Here is a 22865-nt window from a genome sequence, read left to right as displayed (position 1 = left end):
TTATTTATTTTTTTTTTCATTTTAAATTACTCAAGTAATTAACTGATTAGAAAAAGAGGAAGATGAGCGTGTGCAGTGGATCAAGAAAAGTTGAAGACGCTCTCACATTAAATGTCGAAAGAATTAACACATAAAAAGGGCTCTTCAATTTGGCGGAAAAAATGTTGATTAAAAAGCCTTTTTATTAAGTGATTAATCGCGATTAATCAAAATTCTAAAATGTGATTATTCTGATTTTAAAAAAATTATCGTTTCAGCCAAATATCCAGTGTATTTCTAGTGACATGACCTTCCCTCTCTAATCCAAAATGTCTTCATGTGCGGTCACACAAATTTTTTTCTTTCAGTTTCATTGCATGGTGATCTTATTTCTAAAGAAGTTTTGAGATACAATGATGACACATCAGCTACTGTGCATGTTAGTCGGCAGGTTATTTATAGGTTGCAAAGGAGAGAGTGGGCTTGATGATGTAACCAAATTTACTTGTTTACCTATTTTGAAACCAAGATACCACAGTATTTACAATACCTTTACTTCCCGAGTAGAGAGCCTTGACATAACGCCAAGGGCCGAATCCCACAGCACACTATAGAGCAAACGGGACTACTATGGCTGACGGGAACGTAGTGTAAAAGTAGCATTAGGCTTCATTATGTGCACCAAACCTGGCTTTCAGTAGAGCACTCTCCTTCTGTCTGTGGAAGCTGTCCAGCTGGTCCAGGTTCCGTCTCAGCTTGAACATCCGTGCTGTATCTGAAAAAGTCCTCTGCTTCTCATCGCCAGGCTCACTGGCAAGGTCATCATCACTATCGTTCTCTCTTTTTGGGTGGGAAAAGTGAAATTGCATCTGTTTCAATATGAAAGTAGAATAGTATGAAATGTGATATACAAATCTTTTTTGTATGGCCAAAATAATCCGCAGAATAAACGTACGGTACGGAAATGTGGCGCCGTCGGCACGCTCTGTAACAAAGCGTTCCACAGTAGCACAGGGGACATTTTCAAACTACAGAATTTAGGAAATCAAATTAGCCTTTGGCATTCTTCCTGAAAAACGGGACAAATTGTATCCAGGGAGAGATTTTTATGTTCCCAGGACAGCTGGTTAAAAAAAAAAGAGAACAATTCTGGGAAAAACAGGACAGGTGGCAACTCTAAGCCCAACTCAAGTTTTCACTCTAATAATGCGCTTTAAATGCCTGCATGTGTGTAATCTGGTTCTCTGTGTGGTGTGCAATGCCAACATACTGTATATGGTAGAGTGAGAGGTGATTTTTCCTTGAAGGGATTGTAATGAATACACCTAAGCAGTGGATTGTCATTATTGGAGTACAAATAAAAAATTACCCACTGGTACAACTCTTCTAACCACTCCAGATCAGGGGGCTCATCTGCTTCTTCATCCTTAACGTCATCAGTCTTAGAATCATCCTCTTCCTTACCTTTGGAAACAAATACATCAATAAATGAAAATATCATGTCATAAAAGCTATAACAGACTGGCAAAAACATTGGGTACACAATAACAAGATTAAATGATCAGTTTTGAATGTAGAGAGATGTTTATCAATATGTTTATTATAGTAGTTCAATTCAATGCAGTTTGCAGTGTAAAACTGTCATCTGTTTCCAATGTTTTGTTTTTCTAAACACGTGAGATTTAGCATTTACAGTCCATAATATAAAGCTAGTATGTAATCAAGTAACACTCACCATCAGTGTCCTCTTCAGAGCTAATCTGGTCGGTTGTCACTTCACAGGTGTCAGACGCCACATCCGATTCACATCCATTGTCCTCCTCCATATTCCCCTGGCGCCTGTCGGTATAAGTCAACTAACATCGTTTGGTAAAAGTCCCCATGTTAAAGTATATTCCATTGTTCTTACATATTGACATACATTCACATACTGGTTAAAAGTTACATGAGGAAGGGAACACCAAAACTCTTCATGACATTCTTGTCAACGACATGCAACGTCTCACTAGCTTCCTCGCAACGACGTTGCTAACGTGCCGGAAGCTACACAATAACACATTTACAAGATACTGAACTATCAGTTACCTCGCTCACCTGTCCGTTCTTTCCGATTAAGGTCGCTCTCTTTACTTTACTTTTGTTGCTGTTGACTCAATCAGTCAGCCATGTTTGACGGTTTCCAAGGAAACGCGTACGCGAAGCCGGAAGTAAACACACCTCCCGTTCTCGAGAATGGCAGACAGTCAACATCAATTACATTAAACCAAGTAGCTTTATGATGTTCATTGCATTAAATGTTTGCCACTTTGATTTGATTGTGGCTACCATTATCTTAGTTTTTTTAAATGCTCGTCTTGACATTAAGCACATTTTTTGTGCATTACATTGTTAAAAAAACAAAAAACAAAAAAAACCCAATAAAGACTAATAAAAGAGCAAGACAACGACAAACCAATTCAAATTCTGTCAAAATGAGAACATTGTTTGTTTCTATCATTTCTCATTGCATTACATAAATAGTCCCACTCCCATAAAAAAAATAAAAAGATTGAACATTTTAATACAGCAATGCCACTCTTAATTACCAACTCTCCCAATGTCATACTGCAGTGTTATTGCTGATATTTCTACAGCCACATTCAGCAAAAATTGTCTGGACTGGTTCAGAAAGAATGATAAATCTCTGAGCTATGCAAAATCTTTTGTTACACATGCCAGATACTGTCCCTATCTGATGAAGCTCCACGGGAAAAAGACATTGACAGTGCATTCTAGCTGATCAGTATTGAAGCCGTACAGTTTCTTCATTTGACAGCGTCCCTGTCATCCATCCATCCATTTTCTATACCACTTCTCCTCATTAGGGTTGTGGGTTATCTGAGTATAGGCTGCCCCAGCTGACATTGGGAGATACGTAGACGTGGTATACAGTAGACTAGTCACCAGCCAATCATCATGCACAACAAGCAAGCATTCACACTATGGACAATGCATGCTTTCTTAATGTGAGAGGTAGCTCCAGTTGGGAAGCTCCGTAAAGAAGGATCTGAACCAGTGGTGGGGAAACTCAGTCCTCGAGGGCCGGAGTCCTGCAGCTTTTGGATGTTTCCCTGCTCCAACACAGCTGATTCCAATCAACAGGATCGTAATAAGGCTTATGCAGAGCTTGCTGATGAGCTGATGAGCTGTGTTGGAGAAGGGAAACATCCAAAACCTGCAGGACTCTGGGCCCTTCAGGGCCATGTGTGTCCACCCCTGGCCTGAGCCAAGATTCAAGCCCAGAATCTTTTAAAGTGAGACAGATGTGCATTGTGCAAACATCTCTTTCACCATGCTTAAGAACACTACATTGAAATTTCATGACCCCAAAAGAGTTTGCAAAAACAAATGTGAGTAAGGGAGAACAAAAGGAATGGAAGCAGAAAAGACTGGAAGCAAAGGAAGGAAATAGATTGCCAAGAGAGGGAAGATATATAGAATTATGACAATAATCCTGACTTTTATTCATGCCAATTGTACATCAACAATTGACTATTTAACAAATGAGTTTAGCTACAAATGCTGTGATACTGTGCATTAGAGAGTGTTTTTCCATTTGCGAATGTACATCTGTCTCAATTCAAATAAACATTAAATGAAATGAAAATATGTGTTCCAAAAAGTTCGACTTTTTTTTTTTAAAGTGTAATCACATCGACAATTCTCTGTAAAATGAACTTGGGGGAAAACACACAATTACGCAAGAGTGCATTTCTGAGGAAATTCAACAAAAATACACAAACTGGATTGCATATTTTATATGTGCTCCCCAAAAAAGAGGAAGGCTAAAGGAAAATGTGTATCGTCACAATTTGCACAATTAAATTTCATTAGATTTTTTTTAAACGCTGCACTTTGTCATTTGAATGTCCGCAGTCTGCACTGTAATAAATGTAAAATGCATACTACTAGACACTTTTTCTCTGGACTAAAAAGGGGTAAGGCTGGGTGAATACCAATGGTATCGGCACTCGCGATGTTGGCTGATACCAGTATTGGACAAACAGGTAGGCTATATTTTTTTAAATTATCGGTCATTGATTTTTTGGGGAAATTCTACGTATCAACAATTACTAATGGTATCGGTACTTGGTATTGGTATCGGTAACTACTCAAGAGTTGAGTACTGTATACAATTATAATGTTGTCCGAATACAATTCAAATTCAAATCGTTATTAAAAGAGCGTACAAGGACCAGTTTCGTGTCCAGTAGAGTTGGCTACAGTATATCCTGACTCCTGACTAGTCATTTATGAACATCCAGCCATCTACAGCATTAAGTTGGTGCAAAGCCAGACACCATATGATCTAATGGGGATGATTTGTGTACGTACCACGAAATTACATAATGCTGTATTAACATCCTAAAGTCCCATATTTGTGACTATGTGGCCAGATTGAGTGTGGTGTTAAGATGCCAAGTCAGGCGGGGGAGAACAACAGATTAGTGAGTCTCTCTCTCTCTCTCTCTCTCTCTCTCTCTCTCTCTCTCTCTCCCTCTCTGCCTTGTCTCTATCAGCCTGGCGCTGGAGAACAGGAGGAGGAGGCTGTGCTGCGCTGCTGTCGGATCGGTTCGTTGCGGTTTGGAGCGGGACTTTTGCGCTTTCCCCTTGTGCGCCCTCGGACAATATGGTGTCATCGTCATCATCAGCAGCAGCATCATCGTCATCATCAAAATCATGACTCTTGACATCATTTTCATTTCCATAAGACAGGCACTTTTACTTTGTTGTCTCTTACATCATTGGATCACAAGAGGAGATCATTTGAACTAATAACATTTAAAAAGCCCTGGTGTCGATTTTTTTCTGAGGAAAAACTTAGATTTTTTTTTTTCCTGGTTATTATTTTAAACACGTTTGAAGATGGATCTGTCAAATCTGCTAAGCACTCTGGCACTTCTCCTTTTTGGAAGGGATCTTTTTACCAGGTGAGCTCACCATTGAATTGACTTCTTACAGGTGTCCAGTTATATATGAGCTGATTGTTGTGAGAGCATGCTGTAGAGTGCACCAATAATGCAATAAGTGGGAAAAGTTGGACACAGCTTACTAGAAAACAATGAATTGCATATGCGATGAGAACATTTTTATTTAAATGTGAGTTGTTATTCTTTGCATTAGAAAAGCACAAGTGGTTCTGAAAATGGATGGATTGATTTTTATTTTTGAATTATTATTTCCACTCTCCTGGGTGGGTTAGGTATGAATTCACTCATTTGGCTGCAGGTCTACATGAATAAATAGATAGTATTGTGCAGAGGTAGATGGAAACAGCAGCAAAAATAGTCAGCAGCACTGTTTGTGGCAAAAAATTTACTGATGAATAGGCTATAAATACACACACAAACACACACATGTGTATGGGGAGAGACTTTGACTATGCATAGTGATACATGCACAGAATGTTATACTTATATGCATACATATTTTTATACAACCTGACTGTGAACATAAAGTATAGGCAGCATCTTTGTAATAGCATATATACAAGCATTTCAGAATGAAATTAACATAAGCTCTATTATCTATTACTCTTATTATTATTATTATTATTATTATTATTATTATTATGCTTATTATATGTCATCTATTACTATCAAAAGTGGATTGATGACTACACGAAACATAATACTTGAACACAATTTTATGCTTTTCATACTATACATGATTAATACACAAAAAGTCTACACACCCCTTTTTAAATGACAGTTTTTTTTCCATGTACAGTAACAGACTAATCCTTTCAAAACCTTTTCCAGAATTAATGTGACCTGTAAACACATTTGATGGGGGGGGGGGGGTGTACATAAGATAAGATACGATAAGATATACCTTTATTTATCCCACAGTGGAGAAATTCACAGCGTTACCAGCAGAAATACACATCATCACACATGCCCAAATTAAGTCCAGATGGTCTAGTGGGCTTTTCTTGATGTGTTTTTGCTTTCTAGTAGAAGCCTAAAGGCTTTACTCTTACACTGACTCACTAATATTTGGAACTCTTCTTAATTCCCCCCCACTAAGGCCACAGTTCTAGTTGAATCAAAAACAGCATGATGTTATCTCCACCATGCTTCACTGCAAATATGTTTTTTAGATGATGATGTCTTGTGTTTACATCAAGCCTGTATACATTTTCAAATTATAGCTAAAATAAAAAATTCGACCTAGGTGTCACTGGATTGATTGTAACACATTTTCCCACGTTTGGAAAATTTCCTGTGTTTTTGCAAAATCTTTAAATCAAGGTTAAACATTTTGGCCATAATAAAAAAATGGTAGCAAAATCACAACACTGTTCATCACCAAAAGAACATCATAGCTTCAGTGAAGCATAGTGGTGGCACTATCATGTTATGGGAGTGTTTTGTTTTTTTTTGCAATTGAGTTCTATAGGTTAAAGGTCACATTAATGGAGGAAAATGTTTGATCATGATATTTATTTTTGCTTTCATCGCAATGCGTTTCCTAGCCCCTTGCCCTAAACTTAACCATCACAACTGATTGCCTAACCCTAACCCTTACCCTTACCCTAACCCCAACCAAAACCCAATTCAAATCTCAACTCTAAAACCAAGTCTTGACCCTCAAAAAGAGGTCTGGACTAGTGGGGACCACCAAAATGTCCCCACAAGGATGGTGGTGGACAGACTAGGATGGTCCACACTATGTAGCAAAAACGTGTACGCACACACACACACACACACACATATACTGTTATTCCAATTCAATTTTACATACTTCGTATGTATCATATTTTATCATAACTGCTATTTGTACAGTGCATTTAAGTTAAGTCATTTGCACAAAAGCACCAGCAGTCTGCTTTACTTCAGTGGACATGGGCTCAATGACACAATATGCATAATACATATGCATAGGAGGAGGTGACTTGTTTGTTATGGAGATGAATGCCAAGTGAGGTGGGCAGGTGCATCCGTGTGTGATGGCTTACAATGTCACTTACACTCGCACATCCGGGCCTGGTCAATAGGGGTCAAACATTAGTTAACGGAAGAGAACAAGCCTCTCTCGAATAAGTAGCCCAGTGGAGGTTTCACAACTTTACCTGATTAAACATTTGTACTCAATTTAGAAATAAACCTGAAGGTACCTTGGCCACCAAAATAGACCACACCAAGGCGTACTGTATAATGTACTTTGCACCATATGCAACTATGGCCTATGGTCTTTTGACCTGCTACTTGATACTGTATGGTTGCTAGAAATGTGTTGTATTGACATACAGTAAATGGTGAACATTGTTCCAACCAATTATACCATATATAGCATAAGGGAATTCTGCTGTACTCCTATGTCTTATTATTTTTATTTAAATTTAATGCCATAAAAAAAAACATATCCTGAATGCAAACCTGGACAGTCTTGTTGGATGGGCAAGCATATCACTGTGGTTAATCATACAGTATGCGATTGGTCTCTGGTAACTACCGTAATTCAATTGTACAGCTGTACCTTGAGTCTTAAGATAAGTGTTACTGTAATTCAATGACCACACTAGTAACACTTGTATCTCAAATCATCTTTCCCCATTGAAATGGATGAAAATGCTATTAACCTGTTCCAGCAACCCCAGCCCACAAAAACAAAAGAAAGAAAAAAACAGCAGCTTTTTTTGTGTTTTTTATTTTTGTGAGTTGGCCAAGCTGCAATTCCCCCAAAGGGTCAAACAATACATTGTGTCAAAGGCCTTAAATGAAATCTACCTAAGAATATAGTTGAATTTGGCAAGAACATAGTTTTTAGCTCCTTGGCTCTTCACTGTTCACATTTTTTCCCCTCTCTCCATCCAGTTACTATATTGTTTTCTTCTCAGTACAATGCAAAGTGTAGGCTGTGCTTTTTCCACCTCGCTGTGTGTCAGCTCTCTTGCTCTCGGACACTCACGCTTAAAGTTGCAGCCTTCCCGCATCACTACAACCGCCCACCCATTTGAGAAAATAATGACTCTTTCTCGCTCCTCCATTTCACCAAAGTAGCTTGTGGCTAAAGTTAGGACTTTGCCACCTTTTGCCATCACAGTTGTTTTTTGCTGCTTAGCTGTCACTCACCTTTCGATTCACCACCGCAAGTCTGCATCTAATAATATATGTATATATATATATATATTTTTTTATTGGATATGTAAAGAATAAGTGTGGTTGAGAACAGCATCTGGAGAGATTGTTCATAGTAGCCTACAGTACATCATCCACATACTGTAGGACAGTGCAGGTTTCTTTGATTGGTGTTGTGTTGGTTATGGAACTGCATATGGTGGCATTTCTTCTTCTCATCGTCTCTTGTGACGACATGGCGCGTAGATACCTTGCACTGAACCAGGTATTTTTTTGTACACCAGAACTGCAAAAAATGTGAGACAGCAAAGCGCATCGTATCGGAGTAGACATCAATTTAACAGTGATGATAACAATCTCTGGCTGGTTGTGACCTTACAGAGAACCATGGGATGAGCAGTTAGTAAAATGCTGTCGGTTATTCAACAGATCATAAAGCAGACACACCATTTCCCCCCCAGCAATGAGTTTGTTGGAGTCAATTTGTGTCCTATATCCTATATAAAATAATTATGTTATAGTATGTGCCATTAAATGGCAATTTGTGATCCATTTAAGGTTTAGTATCAAGTACAACAAAATTCCTAATTATAGTCTAGAGCGTAAAAATGTGGACTTACCTTGTTTATTTTATCAACAAACTTCAAAATGCACCATGTAAAATGTTTTCATTACGCATAGTCAACTGTTTTGTTAAATAATCAGTTGGCAAAATCACATAAACAGTGAAGGACAGACTTCTACAAAAGTTTCACGAGTGGTGTTGCATGAACCAATGTAGTAACCATAAATTTTGACAATGTGGATCAAGTAATTTGCATTTTTCACTTGGATGTTACAGTCTGCGGCTGGGCTAAGTAAAAAAACAAAAAACAAACAGCTTTTATAGGCGTTTCCAAATTCATAGGTTGGGTCCTCGGTCACATGACGCCACTTCCGGTGCGTCGCCACCACAAGTCGGTGTCCAAATTCACGCGAACTTCGAATACTGCCTTTAAATTTGACTTTCGTTTCCATATAGAGATGGGCCCTGCGCGAAGCCTGCTCTGGAGCACACATTTGTAGCCTACATTGATCCGCTCTTCTTCTATGCTGATTCGTTCATGAATGCCAACAGCATGGCAGTACATTCAGCGAAGTCCTTCCCCCGCCTGGACACAGTTTGTGTGTGGCAAAAGGCACCTCCTGTGTAAAGCTCATTACTGCCACATACAGGTCAGGAGTGGAAACTTACATCCTGCCTTAGTCAAACATATTTAGGATAGTTAGGGCTTAGTGCAAGTCTGCTCTACTGAATATTACTCTCATAGAATTAAATTTGACATTTCAAAACTTTTGAATTGTCTAAATGCTTATTTATAGTGGTTGTAAGGATACTTAGAAATATCCCTCACACATTTGCTAATTTTTGATTGCGTCCAATGCAGCCCCGAAGTCAAGATTAAGTCTGACTCTGCTCTTTCTGCTTGGAAAGGATGCGCAGTTGGTGACCTTCGGACTCCCTAAGCTGCATATATGCCATGGTCCATGTGGGCAATGCAGTACAATAATAACTGCAATAAGAATGACAACAAATGGTACAGGAGCAAAATGGAGCTAAAAAAACATACTGTATTGTCAAAGTCAGCTAATAGTAAGCTACTGTATACTTATGTAGCATTTTTGTGCACATTGGAGAAATAAAGAGCGAATTGAAAAAATATATGATCCCACTTTGCAGTTCAGATTGTTTTTGGCCAAGAACAGGACTTGATTTCTTTCCTCAACCAAAAGCCCAATTTATACGCGGACATTTTTAATTACTTCAGGATTAACTGCATTTGCTGGTGACCAGTTCAGGGTCAACTCTGCTTCTCTCTCTAATGAGCACAAGCTACAAGTATATCGAAAATGAGCGAATGGCTGGATAAAGTTTCCCCGCAACCTGTTTAGTTCTCGAGGAACATCATTTAAAAAGTTTCAGTAGCCCCATTAGTTTTGTATACATAGATGTATGAGTGAAGCCCTTTTTTATTGAAAAACAAAAGAAAGTCTAAAGTCATCTATTTTTATCATACTCTCCACATGAGCTTTTCATACATTTCATTCTTGCATAAGAAATCAAATATTCTACCATGAAATAATCAAATGCCTGTAAAAGATAAATTTGAGTGCAACAGCGGCATTTGTAATGTGTTTTATGTCATTACAGCACTTATATTAATGTACAGATTGAACAGCAATTGTTCATCAATCAGCCAACTCATAGAAGTAGGATTTTATCAACATGAATGCCTCATAAAGGCTTTATCTAGATTTATGCAATTGGATTATTTGTTCATTTGCATATTGCTGAACTTAAAGCCAATTAAATTTAAAGAGTGTCTCTGAGTGAGGATCATGGGCCTGCTTCTGTGTTGACGTGCCACTGTCTAAATCTAATTAGGTCTCAAAGCTTTTACTGCGCATCAAATTCATCCAAAGATGTTGGCTGACACAGACGGGTGAAGATCCAGTCCTTGAGAGAGAGGAAGAGGGGAAGAGAGGAAGTTGACTCTCTGAATTCTTTGTCATGGATGGAGGGCTGCAAATGTATAATGCACCTCCCCTGGAGAGCAATCAAATGTGTTACCCCGCACGTGTTTTGAAGAGCATCCACACACATTCCATTTTAGACAGCTGTGCAGTAACAATCAAAACGTTTGAACACACTTTCTCATGCTATTAAATGAGTAAGTGTCTCCAAACTTTTGATGGGTGTAAAAAAAAAAAAAAAATCGATTCAGCAATATAATTTTGGCTCTCACACCTAAACTGAACGTTGTAGATATTGCGATATTACAGCGCACAATTCTCGTATCGATTTAATATGCAGCCGAATCGATTTTTAAAGATAATTTTTTTATGGAAATATTCAACAAAATGTCTTAATTACAGTTAGGGTTCACACTAAGCATGAAAGAATGTTATATTAATGGAACATTAAGCCTTAAAATTGATTTGTTTGTTTGTTAAATACGGTGGACCACAGTTTATAAGCCTGAAGTACATTTTCATACAAATCTTACAGCGTACATGTACAAGTTCATTAATTAGTATTTTCTAAATTTGAGTAAAAAATAAATAAAAAATAATTGACTTAATTGATATGGAATCGTGACTTATGAATCGTGATACAGATCGAATCGCAAGCTACTAGGCAATTCACACCCCTAGTAGCCAGTATACTAATTGTATCATAGTACCTTTATGCGTCAATTTGGGAGTTTGGGTGACATGTTTACCCATCTTTCATTGCTTAAGACACAGAAAGGAGAGATGACGATTCACACCCTGATAATTGTGCTGTTTTTTGTTTTTTAAATTCCCATATATTATTTTGTTTATTTGTGAATAATGCATTTATTGGAGAATTTAATGTGGAGTTTTTAACACCTTTGTTATTGAATGAATGGTTAATACAGTATTAAATTTAACATTTGTTAGTTTGAATCTATTCTTTTTAAGAAAGTATAACATAAATATCTTTAAAAAAACAAACAAAACTTCACAATGCACAAAAGTGCAACAGTAAGAGTTTGAGCAGTTGGACTTTATGCTATGAAAACAGCTTGTGCTCCAAGTTCATGTTTGTGTGAAGCCGTTTCAAACAAGTGACCGGTTTTGAAGTACAGTACTTCAAAAACAAAACAAAACATGGCCAGCTATGATTTCTGCTAGCTACAGGGTGGGCTGCACTGGATTTGTTTACAAAATAGCATGCGGCGGTAACGCCAGGCAGTTTAACTTCCTGTCCCATCTCAAATATGTTCTCTTTAGGAAACTCTGTATGCCTCTGAATGTGTTTGTGAATGGGTAAATTTGGTGCATTGTAAAGCACTTTGAGCACCGTATGGTGTAGGAAGCGCTGTATAAGTTCAGTCTATTTACCATCTTTGCTGTACCAACTATTTTTGTTCTTGGGGGGATAGAGTGACAAATTCCCAAACCTGATTTCCATTCTTTTGAGTACATAGCAAACTGTTCCATCAAGTCGGATGACATTTTTAGCGAATGTTTAAAATAGCAAAGTTTGCAAAGTCTAAAATATCCAACCATCAATTTTTAATACTCCCAAATAAATCTTTGACAGTCCAGGTTTTTTCCAAGTAAGAATTTGTCTTTATTATGTGTCATTAATGATGAGCTAAAGTAGCCTATAAAGATGCACAAGAAATGTTTAGCAAAGAAAAATGATATTGGCTTATTTAATATGGGTTATAACACATAGTTATCTTAAAAGCATAATCGCCTGAGTTATTTTTAATTTACTCTCACAATATGAATGAAAAATACCAATGTGTGTTTTATAAATGGTATTTTCTTTATGTCTGCCTATATTCAAAGTCATCCAGGTCATGGCAATTCACAAAGGTTAAATCGACGCAACTGGGCTCTTTTTATTTTTTTCTTGCTTTTTCAAAAACTTTCAAATAGGCAATTTGCCTATTAGGCTAGGGACTGTCACTTGCAGAATGAGAGTCTTAAGAGCCTGGTTGAATTCATACTGAGGTTTTTGCTCATTGCAAGCTCATCTTGGCATGAGACAACTGACTGAAGCCTGTTTGACCTTGTTGTATTAACAAAATCTCCTGTCAAGGAAAAAGAAAAACATGCTTCATTTCCACATTTAGAAGTGACTATTTTGTGAACATAATCCGTGAGTCAGGGAGTGATTAATTAATTTGCACAATGATCCCATTTATTTCAGACATGGCAGTTATTGCCAAGCTAAAAATACCGTTGCGGCTCACTGAGGGAATGATGACAAGAATTCCATTTAGTTGCTGTCCATGTGGATGAATGATGTCAAATATTTTCCCTGCATGCTTTTTTTTAAATTTATTGATTAAAAAAAAAAAATAATAATATATATATATATATATATATATTTTTTTTTAAAAGAGTCGAAAGTCACACTAGCTGCAAAGTGCAATGTTGAGAAGATGACCTTCATCTGACAAATGCTATGAATGTCTTGCAAAGGTCACTGCAATGTTTTGCCTTCAATCAATGCCTTATGCATCTATTTTCATGTCTATGCTGTGCCCATTATGGATGTCAGCCTTATGTTCGCTTCCATTTATTTTCTGCAAGTTGTCCTCTATCAAAGGCCGTCTGTGCCTGGTGAAAGGTATTTGTATAGAGTGAAAACTCATTATTGAATATGTGCCTCTCATGACAGGGTGGAGGAAATTTGACATTCTGTCAAGTGCAACAAGATGCAGAGTATGCTGTTCGTTTGCAGGAGTCATGGTCCCTTTTTACAGGCTACTGTTTTAAAATGCAAAACTGCCACCTAGTGGCGTTAGAGCTGTACTGGTGAAAGATGCCCTACTTAGACAGTGCTGTATGGGCTCCAACTGCACTCCACGGGCTCCAGGGCCATTTACCCCATCCCCCACTACACTCACACATACATCTACACAAACTACTGTAGCAATTCCCCGGGTGCCTAACAGGATGACAAAGATAGGTTTGAAAAATGCTGCAAAGAAAAACAGTTAAATGGGATTTGAATTATGACAATTTATTTGAGAAAACAAATATATAAGGCCAGGCTTTATGGAATAACAAACCACAACAATAACCTGAAATAAAGAGCGACCCCCTGATTGGCATTTGCATACTTTGTGGGTAAGAAAGAGGAAAAAGTTGGATATTATAAGTGCCTGGATGTTTGTTTGTTTTTAGTTGAAGGGTGATATTTTACAATACCATACTGTACAACATCTAAACCTTTAGCATATATAACATTCAGCAAATACCTAGATCCTATAATAATTTCTTATCATGTCTTTAATAACAAGTATACAGCATTAAGCTTTGGCTTCATTCTGTCAGCCCTTTTTCTTTCGGGTATAATTTTATGTGAAAAGTGAATGTTGTAAATTGTCTCTATGATTGTCCGAAAGTAAAAATGAAAGCAAAAAGAAGAAGAACAACTACAGTATTTTTAATGAAACCAAATTATGCATTGCATTTTTACGTTATGATAATAAGGACCGATAAATACATAAAAAAATAATGGAAAAACTTTTACTCTTGTAAACAATTCTATGTGGTTCAAATGTTGAATTTTCAATGTGTGCCTTACAAAATGTAATGTTAAATATATCAATTTAAAATTATTTATAAAAAAACAGGAAAAAAGCAAAAACAAAAAAAATCAAGTTTAAGATACAGAGTAAACAAATGGATATGTACAGTGTACATTCTATATATTGTATAGACAGACAGAGTTTGGGAAAACTATTCTGTATATACGGTATATGCATAGTTCAGCCATAGATCCTGAAAGAAGCTCTTTGAGTCAGAAAGTCAAAAATATCAAACAAAACATCAGCTATATTTTATTTTATTTTTCTATCGTAAGCAACTTTTAAATGTACCTTATATATTTGACTCCTATTTCACAGGTAACTGAACAACTATTAAAGACTGCTTTGTTTGTCTCCTTTAGGGCTATGCTGAGTGACATTGGGGACTATGTAGGTACAGACATTGAAATATCCTGGTTACCTAATCTGGACGAGCTCATGAAGGGCTATGCCAGAAACTTTCGCCCTGGGATAGGAGGTGAGTATGAGATCTACTGCTTGTGGCATTGGATTCATTTCATCCCCTGACATTTACAGCCATCCTTAGCATAACCTAACCTTAGATACACTAACATTATTATTCAATGAGATGCATTACTTACACCTAGTGAATATAAAATAAGATGTATACAGTGTTGGTGAGAATGGAAAAATGCACTTTGCTAAGAATGGCTGCAATATGTGACCTATCCAATGACCACACGGATAGATTTCTCAATCTCACAGCTTAACTCAGTTGTGCAAAGGCCGACATCTGGAGCATGTATGCACAATCACCATCATTACGCAGCATCCTGTCCTCAATACAGACTGATGGATGGAGCATTGCAATACTATTAAAACAAAAACTAAAATTAAGCGGTGCTCTGACCATTCAGGAATCAAGTCTGTTGTGTGCTGCACTTACGTCACTTACTCCATTTGACGCCATGTCAGAAATACCCATTCTGATTCTGATTCATGACTAGCACTGCATGGCCTATTTCTGTATATGTGAACCTCATATTCATGTTGCGAGTAACTTAAAGATCAATGCTTTTTATTAAAAAAATCAGGACAACTAAAAATGTTTCACGCTATATCCTGACAATAGTCTTTGCATATTTCCAGCAATTATTTATAATTTATTTAGAAACATATCTCTGCATTCACTTCACAGGGTCTTTAAAATCCTGTATAAGTGTAAATCCTCATTGAGAATGCAAAGCTCGCAAGCAGAGTGAATGCATCACAATATTATGCAATGCTGATGACCTTGACAAGCACAGTTTAGTAATCACACCATTATAAATTGCCTCAGAGCATACATTCAGTGGCTAGCCAATGGGGTTTGACTTGCCATAAACAATTTCTGGAAGGAAGGTGTTGAATGGTGGGGAACGGTCGGTCATGTATGATTCCATAATGTTCAGCCTAAATGGCCTCTATGTTATGCATCGTTGAGCTCCCACGCTAGTTTGTGCCCTCAAGGCTTGCAGGCGCTCTCCATGCTAATCATATGGCAAACTGCAGAGCGAGAACCCAACCGTGTGTCTGTGCGTGCGCGCAAGTGTCTGTGTGTGTGTAGCTATACTGTATGCGTGGGTGTGCATGAACGCCAACAGAAGCTTGCCCTGTGTGAGCCCATGAAAGCTCAGTGGTGTTTATGACGGCCCATGGTGTGATGTGCCACTTAGCATGGTTCAACTGGATAATGCCTAATCTCTGTGCACCGTAGGAGTGGTGGAGATGTGGGAGGAAAATAGACGTGTGATGTAGAAGTGTGTGTGTTTGTGTTTTCTTTTCTCACGTCTCCCCCTGCAGGTCCACCCGTGAACGTGGCCATGGCGATCGAAGTGGCCAGTATTGATCACATCTCAGAAGCCAACATGGTAAAGTTGAGCATTTCCCTCATGCAGCAAAAATCAACAAAAATCACAGATTTGCTCTTTTCATAATCCTGATTTATCCCTCTGGGGGCTTGGAAACCGTTAGTGTGACACGTTTGACACATTGCCACATTGAGTTGTTTTATATCCTTTATTACATTGTGCGGTAAAAATCACATCTGTTTGAAGAACTGCATCAATACCATGCTTTTATTTCATTGTAAATATGTTTACATGTGCAAAAAGAAAAAAAAATCCCCTCATCCCCCCTCCCCCCAAAAAAAAGAAAAGAAAAAAGAAAAGAAAAAAGAAAAACATGGCGGGGCACAGAGAAACTTTGTGAGGAAAGGCACCCAGGAAACACTGGCGCTAAAAACTAGAAGACAACAAAATAAAAACAGGCTATAAGAAAACTGAATAAAAGGCATAAACAAAGCTAAAAGACAAAACAAGCTCTCTCAAATGTATCTAGCCTGAATATTTTTTACTCATTTTTGTGTCTTAAAAAAAACATCTAAAAGTTTAAATATAGGCGAAAATTACGCTGCACGGTTTGCTCTGCTTTGCAGAACGAGGAAATAGGTGGAATTTCTTACTTTTCAGACATTTTGATTGTTCAAGAGTGATTATAGATTTGTTCCAAAATGATTATCACCACTTCAATAAATTAGTAAAAAGAACAGATGAAGTAGGGACATATATTGATATTACTATCGTGAAATGAGCTCGTCTTCCGTCTCTGATGTCAGTCTAAAATTTCAGTTTTTGACCTAAATGTGGGCATTCCAAAATCTGCTAAAAACGATAAGAAAATAATCTTACTGAATCTGTTTTGGGAAAATCTATTTCTACAGACATCTAGAACCACAAAATAATAGCCAATGTCCTTTGATCTTTGGTGTACTCAGTTGTGAGGTGACAAAGCACTATTACTGTCTGAATATAAATACTTCAATTCACTTCAAAATAGATGCTATTGGATGTTAACAGAACTTGTATTTTTCTGGCATGAGCACAAAAATAGCAAACAGGTGAGAAAATAATGTATTTAAGCAAATAACAGAACATAGATTTTCCCTAAAAAATTGAGCGCGTAGGTGAAAGGGTCCTAATAATTGTGTAGCGTTGACATTTTTCATTTGCATGCAATTCAATGAGTCTCCTTAAAGACAGTTAAATCTCGTACATTTCTTGGACAAATCTTCCTCATGTTCCGCGTGCGTCCATGACCGAGCCTCCGTGTTTGTGCGTGGTTTTTGGCAGGACTACACTATGACCGTGTTCCTGCGGCAGAGCTGGCACGATGACCGCCTATCCTACAACCACACCAACAAGACGCTAGGATTGGACAGCCGCTTTGTAGACAAGCTTTGGCTGCCCGACACCTTCATCGTCAACGCCAAATCGGCTTGGTTCCACGACGTTACCGTGGAGAACAAACTGATACGCCTGCAGCCCAATGGTGTCATTCTATACAGCAGCAGGTACGAACAGAATGTTGACCATGAAAACAGTTGATAAAGAAGGCCGTTTTTTTTGTAGCTTTCAAATGTTTGCACTTGAGAAAACGTGAGTGCACCGATGTCTCCTAGTTACCGCACCTCATTATTCATGCCACAAGAGGCGAATAAACACAGTTTCTATGGCAACCTCTGAAGTTTTAACTTGTTCGTCTTGAAGCGCCAGCAGCTTCTGCAGCATTACTGCACAACCTCACTCCTGTCATGAAAGATGCATACAATTTCATAATGTTTTTACTACAGCCTGCAAGGCACCAGGAGGAGTTGAGAAAATCAAATCCTGTTTTGATATTGGAGTGGCTCTTTTATTTTATTTTTAAACTAGCAATGCATGGTTGTGGTAGCATTCAGTATTCAGTGATTCTGTAAAAAATAATTTAATAATTCCCGAAGAGCATTACAAGGATGTTCTGAACACTACAAGGTTGTTGATTCATTGATTTATCTCCCCCCCTTTCCTAGAATTACCTCAACAGTGGCATGTGACATGGACCTGACAAAGTATCCCATGGATGAACAGGAGTGCATGCTTGATCTGGAGAGCTGTAAGCTACACATTCAATGCTTATTATTAGTCATTATTGTTTCATATAAATTCTTTGCCTGGAAATATATGTATCTTTTGCTCTGTTTTAGACGGTTACTCGTCAGAGGATATTGTATACCACTGGTCGGAAAGTCAGAAGCACATTCACGGCCTGGACAAACTGGAACTCTCACAGTTTACCATCATAGACTATCGGTTTGTCACGGAGATGCTGAATTTCAAATCTGGTGAGTCTTCGTTTTAAAGTAGTCAAAGCGCAGTTTTTTTTTAAACAGTGTTTATACATTTTGTAGTACTTTGACTCCCGCCTTTTAAAGCGAGATATTCTTTTGATTGAGTCCCTTTTGTGGTTATATTCTATGCACAGAAGGAATGCATGAAGGTTTGTTTGGTGCTGAGCCACACGGAAGGATTAGGAGATGATAGCAGCTACAGTGTGAAGCGCGGATGTGGCAGTCTTAAATCACCTCTTAATGTCTCACAATTTAAAGCTTTGACTCCACTAGCACACACAAACGACAAGGCGGAAAATTCCCCAACATCAGCATGTCTGAAGAACAGCTGAATTTCAACTCACAAGACATTTTCATAATTGATAATTACACTCTTCAAAAAAAGCAATTAACCACTGGTTTTCCTTCTCTTCTCAGCGGGAAGATTTCCAAGGCTCAGTCTTCGCTTCCAGCTGAGACGTAACCGAGGAGTGTACATCATCCAGTCATACATGCCTTCCATATTGCTGGTTGCCATGTCCTGGGTGTCCTTTTGGATCAGCCAATCAGCAGTCCCTGCTCGAGTGTCCTTAGGTTGGTATTGGACAAGTCAATAAAAAAAAAAAAGATATATTCAATGATTTACTGGCAGTTTTAATAACATACTAGTATGCTACACAGTGAGTGATTTATGCTGTTTATTAGTTTTTCATTGTTTAATAATTCACTCAGAAGCCAATTTTACTATAATGAACGCAAGTACTGATAGACAAGTCTAACGGTCAAAGTTAAAGAACTGAAACTAGTAAGTGAAAATGCTAAACTAATAAACCCGCTTTAAAAACTAATTTAATTTGAAAAACAAACGTCAACATCTAATAAAAATTAACAATAGTGGAAAATCCAAAACTATTATTATTATGAGAGAAAATTCAGATTCTTTGTACATAGAGTATTTATTGGTCTTTTTGAACAAACAAACAAAAAAAATATATAATATATACTTCCACATATGACTTTTGGTTTGTGTCTGTGTCATATTTGATACATCCGGTCACAATGCTCTAAATTCGTTACATTTATAACTGTCAAAAATATACTAATAAACAGACATATCAAACATATTAGAATTGCAAAAAATCTGAACGAACATTTTCCACTATTAATAAGTGTAGGTGTCTCTCCTTTCTCAGTTGGGGCAATCTTGCAAGGTTGCTGGAAAAGCCATCAGCTGGGTGATACTGCCCTCTAATGAATCATCCGTGCAATGCATGTGTCAGATCCTATACGTCAGGGTTTTAATGGGGGGAAAAAAATTATACTAGTGAAATAGAGCTCCAAATGTCTTGTATTTAATATAACACATTTTGCTTTATAGGGATAAATATGTATTGGAATGAAAAGCTTAGCAGCTGTACATGAAACAGGAGTCTCATATCCATGACATATTTGTCTCAACAGGCATCACAACCGTTCTCACCATGACCACCCTGATGGTGAGCGCCCGCTCCTCCCTGCCTCGTGCATCAGCCATCAAGGCCCTGGACGTCTACTTCTGGATCTGCTACGTGTTTGTTTTCGCTGCACTAATCGAGTATGCGTTCGCTCATTACAATGCTGACTACAGACTCAAGGAGAAAGCCAAGGTGAAGGCCAGCAAGCTGGGCTCGGAGGTGAGGAACTCGTTCGCTGTTTTCTTTTAGCCTCTTGGCTGCTAACTGCTGAAGCCGATGTTATGAGTAATGGGTAGGCCTTCCAAATATGCGCTGGCTTTTAAACCACAGAGCTGACAAGAACCAATACTACTGACCTTCAGCACTGACATGGAATCCGTCGCACATAAAGAGAATATAAAACATTTCCTTACATAGGGAGTAATAGAATTTTTATCATTCTGTTTCCCTTACTGAGCCGCCGACATCTAGACTCAAAAGACACGTCATAAGGTTTCCAATTGGATGCACAATATAATAAGATCGCTTGCAATTTTAGCCCTAAAAAAGCTTTTTTTTCCAAATTATTTTTCATCCTTATTTTTTTAGAACTAACTGCATGTCTGTTCCATGTCCTTTCTTTGCTGATTGGCATCACATGATCTCACTGCCTAAAAGTGACGCTGCATGTGGTGGCATTACTTTGCACAGTGTATAGTTTAATCTAACTTATTAGTTGAATGCATTCACATTTAGTCTTCAAGAACGTTTTGTTTTTAAATTGTCCATAATATGGACAATGTGAAAAAACAAAACAAATGCAGTCGGAAGTCATCGGTTCCAGGCTCTCGTTTATTAACTCAACAGACAATATTTTAAGGTATGAAAAATAACAATAAAGTAAAAACGTTTTGTGCAACCTTAGGGGCCCCGATTGCTTACAATTTTAGGTGAATTAGGAATTGAATGACTTCAGAGGATTATTCACAGCTATGATTCAGACCATTGTGTCTTTTCCCTAAGAGATGGCTCACAAACATCTCTTTGTGTCCTTGCAGTCCATTGTAAAGAACGGCAAACAGGCCATGGTTCTGTTCTCCCTGTCCGTCACCGGTATGAACCAGGGCGTGGTCATTTCCAACCGCCACAGCCGTGCGCAGCGTTCCAGCAGCGAGATCCCGGGGGAGGCCGTCTCCGAAGAGTCCGAGTCCAGGAGGAGGTCCAGGCAGATGCGGGAAAGTGAGGAGGAGAAGAAGAAGTGTTGTTCCAAGTGCGTTTGTAAGCCCATTGACGCCGACACCATCGACATCTACGCCAGGGCCGTGTTTCCTTTTACCTTCGCTGTGGTTAATGTGATCTACTGGGTGGCATATACCATGTAAAAGGGAAGAAAAAGAACATGGATGCCGATGGCTTCCATCCAGGAAGGACTGTATATAAACAAAAGTGCTGGAACTGTGCCACATAAATGTTGGCAGTCATTTTGCAGCTGAAACAAGCTGCCGGAAACACGAAAATAACTTTAGAGGTTATGACGTGTTCCAGCCTGTGAAAATGGAAATAGAAAATGTGACCTAAGGACAGATGGGACCTTTAAATCTAGACACAGACACGGAATGCAAGTATGAAATGTCACATGGTCCTGGACAGCTTTAATAAGTATGTCACCCTGCTTGTGCACCTGCAGTAGTAAACCCCACCACACACAAACACACGTACACACACGCAGTATATCCTGCAAACAGTTGTTTGCTTGAACCTGCAAGTCCAAGTCTGAAGTGGGCCGTGTGTTATCAACATGCCACCCGAGCAGCAACAACAAGATGAAGTGTTCCTACTACTCTGCATGGCTGATAACTCTCTCACTCTCGTCCTGCGCCATAGCCGTCCTGCCCCTTTGCGCCTTATCCCTGTTGTGGTCCGCCATCTGTTTCCTTCCAAATTAAAATTGTCATTTCGGACGTTGTCTGGAGCGTCTTTATCTCCTTTTTCTCGTTCTGCCAGTTTCCTCGCCATTAAAGAAATTCTTTCACTCCTGCTTTTTGTGTGCGTGCATGTCCAGAATTGTGAATAAAAAATACCGTTAATAAAACTAAAGACACCTGCGGTACTAAGATTTTGTTCAGATACTGTATATTGCAGTATTATATCATTGATATATGTTTGCCCAAATAATTTTATGTTGGTTAACAGCCAAGCAAATACTGTAATATAATCCAGCAACTAATAATAATATTATTATTAATAATAATTATAATTAAAAAAAAAACACGATTATTGTACCTCACCAGTCAGCCAGCACCAGTCTAAAAGATTAGCTGTAGAGAACGAAAGAATAGATACATCGATTTAGTGCAATTTAATTGATCTATTCTATACTGTATAATACAGGTGTGTATAAAGAATCGATACGGGAATATATCGTTGCGTTTAGAATACACGATATCGATATGCCGGTGTCAGAATTGTTATTGCACATTCATTCATAAAGATTCCCATGCGAGTCTGAAAGCTGCTCCTTGCGGTGCAGTGCGCACACATTTTGATGAGGCACGGTGATAGCGGTAAACCGGAAGGGCTACTCACAATTTTTTTTTACCATGCAGCATACCGGTAAATAAAATATCATTTGGATATATGTAGATATGACTAATATCATAACAATGTATGTAAGTAATGAAAAATATGGGGATACATATTGCCTTGAAGGCCACGTCCATCCTGATACATACACGTTGTATTGCGATACACATTGTATCGTGAGGTTGTTGGTAATACGCAGCCCTAGTGTATACCCCGTTTCTTTTAAATTGATGGATTATTTATTGGAAATGCAGAAGGAGAATATATGTGATGACACTGCAATAGTAAAAACAAAATGCCCCATTTATTAAAAAAACAAAAACAAACTAAAATAAAAGGCATACCCATTTTGACAGATCAAAGCAATTCTTTGAATAAAAGCGAGAACGGGATTAATTTAATTTTAGCAACAATTTTTTTTGCCTTCAAACATTGTGTCCACCACTTCCGAATTGTATTATTTCTGCATCTGAGAATGGCC

At 38.1% G+C, this 22865-nt stretch overlaps 2 protein-coding genes across 8 annotated transcripts in view; one reads left to right on the top strand and one right to left on the bottom strand.

Annotated features, from left to right (window-relative positions):
- Positions 1 to 2187, bottom strand: part of cfap74 (cilia and flagella associated protein 74) — a 54834-nt gene extending 52647 nt beyond the window's left edge. For 5 of the 7 annotated variants that reach the window (XM_077545071.1, XM_077545037.1, XM_077545062.1 and 2 more), the window contains exons 1-4: positions 2074 to 2187; positions 1715 to 1818; positions 1353 to 1443; positions 667 to 819 (exon numbers count right to left, since the gene is read on the bottom strand). In XM_077545071.1, coding sequence (XP_077401197.1) covers positions 667 to 819; positions 1353 to 1443; positions 1715 to 1805 — 335 coding nt within the window. In that variant the 5' untranslated portion in view covers positions 1806 to 1818; positions 2074 to 2187. Of the gene's footprint in view, positions 1 to 666; positions 849 to 1352; positions 1444 to 1714; positions 1819 to 2064 lie in introns of those variants that run through there. The other 2 variants (XM_077545045.1, XM_077545082.1) reach the window with 2 other exon arrangements.
- Positions 2188 to 4547: 2360 nt separating this feature from the next.
- Positions 4548 to 21762, top strand: gabrd (gamma-aminobutyric acid type A receptor subunit delta). The gene is made up of 9 exons (XM_077545101.1): positions 4548 to 4949; positions 14584 to 14699; positions 16025 to 16092; positions 17353 to 17573; positions 18072 to 18154; positions 18246 to 18383; positions 18807 to 18962; positions 19830 to 20041; positions 20860 to 21762. The coding sequence occupies exons 1-9, from the start codon at positions 4885 to 4887 to the stop codon at positions 21181 to 21183; spliced, it is 1383 nt and encodes a 460-aa protein (XP_077401227.1). The 5' UTR covers positions 4548 to 4884; the 3' UTR covers positions 21184 to 21762.
- The last annotated feature ends 1103 nt before the right edge of the window (positions 21763 to 22865 follow it).

The sequence above is a fragment of the Vanacampus margaritifer genome, chromosome 1, assembly GCF_051991255.1.
Source record: "Vanacampus margaritifer isolate UIUO_Vmar chromosome 1, RoL_Vmar_1.0, whole genome shotgun sequence".
Lineage (NCBI taxonomy): Eukaryota > Metazoa > Chordata > Actinopteri > Syngnathiformes > Syngnathidae > Vanacampus > Vanacampus margaritifer.
The sequence above is the reverse complement of the archived record's forward strand: the minus strand, read 5'-3'. Positions and strand labels throughout refer to the sequence as shown.